This window comes from Dunckerocampus dactyliophorus, chromosome 9, assembly GCF_027744805.1.
Source record: "Dunckerocampus dactyliophorus isolate RoL2022-P2 chromosome 9, RoL_Ddac_1.1, whole genome shotgun sequence".
Lineage (NCBI taxonomy): Eukaryota > Metazoa > Chordata > Actinopteri > Syngnathiformes > Syngnathidae > Dunckerocampus > Dunckerocampus dactyliophorus.
In genome coordinates, this window is record NC_072827.1 from 18,185,015 (window position 1) to 18,189,437 (window position 4,423).

At 37.8% G+C, this 4,423-nt stretch overlaps 1 protein-coding gene across 1 annotated transcript; it reads right to left on the bottom strand.

Annotated features, from left to right (window-relative positions):
* On the bottom strand, positions 1 to 4,210 carry fev (FEV transcription factor, ETS family member). The gene is made up of 3 exons (XM_054787342.1): positions 3,989 to 4,210; positions 3,430 to 3,501; positions 1 to 1,614 (listed from the first exon to the last, which is right to left on the bottom strand). The coding sequence occupies exons 1-3, from the start codon at positions 4,182 to 4,184 to the stop codon at positions 1,073 to 1,075; spliced, it is 810 nt and encodes a 269-aa protein (XP_054643317.1). The 5' UTR covers positions 4,185 to 4,210; the 3' UTR covers positions 1 to 1,072.
* Between the last annotated feature and the right edge of the window lie 213 nt (positions 4,211 to 4,423).

Below are 4,423 nucleotides of genomic sequence, written 5' to 3' on the forward strand. Positions count from 1 at the left end.
TGTAAATGAAACGTCCCAGAGTACAGGAAAGCGTGGAATGAAGAAGAATAAGCGGAATGTGTGAAAGTGAATCACTCGTTGGTTCATTTTAAATCGCTGTGGACAAGCTTTGAGGTTAATCTGTCATTTGCAAATGAGTCTATATCTGTCCTGTTAACGTGTCCTTGTTACGTAAGAGGCTTTCTCGCAGTGCGTGGTTACAGCGCCCTCAAGTGGCTCAAAGTGGTCATTGCGACTATAGTCATTGTTATTATTATTATTATTATTATTCCTCTGTGATGTCACTGCGTGTGGTCAGTTCAGAATTTAACATATGTTTTGCATAGCCATTAAAATGACACTTAAAAAGACAATAATTGTGTAAGAGAAGACGCTGGTTTGCTCAAATAAACTACCAGACATTTCATATTCAACACATTTTTTGTGTTCTTTTTAATGAATCCATTGAATAAATCTAAATTACAACAAAAAAAAAAAAAAACACCTGAGCTGCTCTCCCCTTTAGCATTACCGCCTACCAGGTACTATATTCAATAATAGACGTTCACTGGTCAAAACATTAGGTACACCTGCACCTGCACGAGATCCAATAAGAGAAATTCCTCTTTGACTGAGAGAAGAATCTTCAGTTTTCCATTCATATTTAATTTAATGTGATGCATTATCTGTCTGTCTCAATCAAAAATGAGGCCCATTTTCTAATGCAGCTCTTGTATTGGCTTTCTTTAGAGTTTACGGGTGTGCCTAATGTTGTGGCCTTTAAATGAGACATTTATTAAGGCAGAATGACCACAAGAGGGCGCCATCATTCCACTGAAAAACAAAGTATATGAAAAACTAAACAGATGCAGGTATGAAATACACATTTGATGCCCGTTTAGATTTTATATTATATCTTTAAAGAAACGACTCAAGTTAAAGTAGGGCGTTTATGATTAATATCTAATGAATGTGTCTTATTACGGATATGTTTTTGACTAGTGTGATGCCACTTTTAAAAATAAAATGATATTTTACCTGCAATACTTGAATATCTCCCACCATTACACTACCGGGTGCTTATCGATGAGAGTCAGTTGTAATGATTATTGATGTTGCTCAAAGTGTTGATGTTGTTGACGCAGCTAATGTGACTCGGAGACACGGTGCCGAAAGGCCCGGCAGCCTGGAGGTTGTGGCTGTGGTACAGTGCTGCCGACGGCGAACCGGGCCAGTAGGAGAACCCCGACGGCCCAACACCCGGAGCGACCAGGTTCAGTTTGGAAATCCCGGAGAAAGGAAGCGGGGAGAAGTTCCCCTGGAACTTGTAGATGGTCTGCTCCGTGCTGGACGGCTGGCACACTTGAGCCAAGCCGTGGAAGTCGAACTTGTAGGCGTATCGTTTCCCGTGGACCTTCGTCATGATGTTCTTGTCGTAATAGTAGCGCAAAGCTCGGCTCAGTTTGTCGTAGTTCATGTTGGGTTTGCTCTTGCGTTCCCCCCACCGCCGGGCCACCTCGTCCGGGTCGATGAGCTTGAACTCGCCGTTGGTTCCCTCCCAGGCGATGCACGACATGTTGCTGCTGTCCGACAGCAGCTCCAGCAGGAACTGCCACAACTGGATCTGACCGCTGCCTACACACGCACACACACGCGCACGTACACACACGATTAATATGGGAGAATTATGGGAACCGGTTGCTGGGTTTGGTGTTGCTCCTAAGGGAAACCCTGTTTTAATTCCGCATGATCTACTAAATATCTATTATGATATCTGTTGAAGTACACCATAAAGATATTTCACATGTCATTGTAAACTTGTTTTCTCTCCTAATAATATTAACATTATTATAGCCTTTATTTTTCCCCAAAAGCAAATTATAACCTAAATCTGCTATTAACTTGTTTTTATAGCCATTTGAAAAATGTTCTGAGCATAAAGTCACCATCTGTTTGTCATATAGGCCCATGTCAGATGTTGTACTTCAATTCTAGGCCACGTATTTATTCATTCAACTTTAATCTTTCCACTTATTTTAATACCTTTCATTTTCTATTCATTAATAAAACAAACTGTCAATGCTGTGTTTTTCACACTTAGTATTTACGTGACCGTTTTTTGGTTTTCATTTGAATGTTTATCTTTATTTTTGAACACCTTTTGTCTTCTTTTCTTTACCTTTATCACGACACAAAGCCATGTTCTGTCGGTTTTATTTTGCATTTTATTTTTCGGCCAGAGTATTTTTGCATTTACTCCTTTTCGGGTCCTCAGTGTACAGCATATAACATGTTAAGCCTGTCTGAAACAAATAAACCATATACCAGGGGTGTCCAAACTATTTCCACTGAGGCCCGCATAGTGAAAAATCAAAAGAAGCACATATAAGATACATTTATTCATTTTTATCAGTGACAAAGTGTATTATTATTATTATTATTATTATTATTATTATTATTATTATTATTATTATTATGAACGGTTTCTCCTCATATTACTTTTTGGCTGTTTTTTTTCATGATTACAAATATTTCAATGTTCTACTTGTACATTTTTTTTCTCATAATAGAACTTATTCTCATAATATTTTGACTTTATTATCATAACATTTTAGCCTTTACCCAACCTAATTTTCCTAAAATTTCAACTCAATTCTTTGTTCGTTTTTTTTCTTATACTACAACTTTTTTCCAGTAATATTTCAACTTTATGCATTTTTTTTTCTTTTCATAAAATGACTTTACTCTCGTAATATTTTGTCTTTTCTTGTAAAATTACTGCTTTTTTTTTCATTTTTGCTGTTGATGTTTTTTAATTTTATTTTACTGTTTAATCGTATTTTTAGAATGTGCCGAGGGCCAATAAAAAAGCAGTCGCTGGCCGTAAATGGCCCCGCGCCGCACTTTGGACACCCCTGCCATATACCATACTATCGTAAATACACCTTAAAGAGGCCTACATATTTTATTTGCAATTGTAAAATCCACAAATATAATACTAAGGTGAGTGTAAAGGCAATTATATTTTTATGTTATTATTATTATTATTATTATTATTTGTTACATTTTCCCAAAAGCAAAATATAAAATCTTATTAATTTTTCATAGACCCTCGGAAAATGTTCCGAGTATAAATAAAACATAAGACTTTTCCACCCCTTCCTTCTCTTAATTTGTTTCGCTGGACAATATGTACTGTAGCTAAATCTGTCACATGGCATGGGACAAAACCGGTTTAAAACATTTATGGTGCTGCGTTTTGGGAGCTAAATAATACACTGCAGTAAACCACAGAATGAAAACGGACAAAACTCAAGAGTTGACAGTATTTTATGCGGAAATAATGCTAATATTTAAACAACCACGCGCGTGGTGTAAATATAATATATGGCGTATTCGCATATGGCTAAGTATTGGTGAGTTTCTTAGAATTGTTCCATTTTGTCTTACCTTTCTGCGCTCCAGTGTTTATTGTTCCCCAGGATGTCCCTTTGTTGTCTTTCAGTAGATTTTCTGTTGGATCTGGAATGTTTGAAAAAAAAGATGCTAATTCCACGAAAACAATCACGAGTCACATGAACAAGTCGAACGGCCAAATCGAAAGCTCTGAGCGGTAAATGAAAAGAAATCACGTTTCAAGGCACGCAGTGAAATAAATGAAAATACAAATGGAAAATTGGATTGAGAGTCAATTTGATATAAGGTCGAATAAATGTCTGTTTTCGAATGTCATTAATAAATAGGATAAAAGTCCAAATTGTTTTGATCGGCTGTAGGAGTGTGCAGGCTTGTGTTCCGGGCGGGTCCGGCTCCGAGGATCCAGGAAACGCGTGCAGGAAAAAGGATTTCCGATTTCCGACAAAAGAGAAGACGGGCTTCCAGATTGAAAAGAACAGAACAACCACCGACCAGGAAACGGAACACCAGCCTCACAACAGAATGTTTTTTTTTGTTTTTTAAAGAGCCTAACGCATTCGTAATATCTTTTTCTAGGCCAAAAAAGACGAACCTGAGAGATACATGTTGAACATCAGCTTCCCACCGCAGTCCCTTCTCATTGTGTTCACTTCTTCACAAAAGGCTTGGATTTCATTTGGTTGGTGGAGGAGGAAAAGATTTTTATTAAACTTTATCTCATAACTGGGATCTGGAATAAATGCGAGTGGACAGATTGAAGTTTCCAGGCAACTGTCACTGCCCCCCATCTCTGAGACAATATTCAGACAGCAATTTCCTCTGCTGCATTGCTTTAATTAAAAGAGCAATTTACCTCTGTCAGCCCGCCTGCTGCCCACAATAAAAAGCGGCCGATAGAAATTGGGCCCTTATCAATCCACCATCACAGTTTAATAAAGTTGCCGCGTTAAGATCTGAGTTTCTATGGTGAATTGAAGTGTTTGACATGGAAACCAGTTCACATCTTCCTCGCTTTTCCGCCTCTTTA

Coding starts and splice junctions, on each gene's coding strand:
- fev (XM_054787342.1), bottom strand. CDS start 4,184: ATGGGGGGCAGTGACAGTTGCCTGGAAACTTCAATCTGTCCACTCGCA. Junction 3,502..3,988: donor GTTCAACATGTATCTCTCAG/GTTCGTCTTTTT, acceptor CAAACATTCCAG/ATCCAACAGAAAATCTACTG. Junction 1,615..3,429: donor AAACACTGGAGCGCAGAAAG/GTAAGACAAAAT, acceptor GTGCGTGTGTAG/GCAGCGGTCAGATCCAGTTG.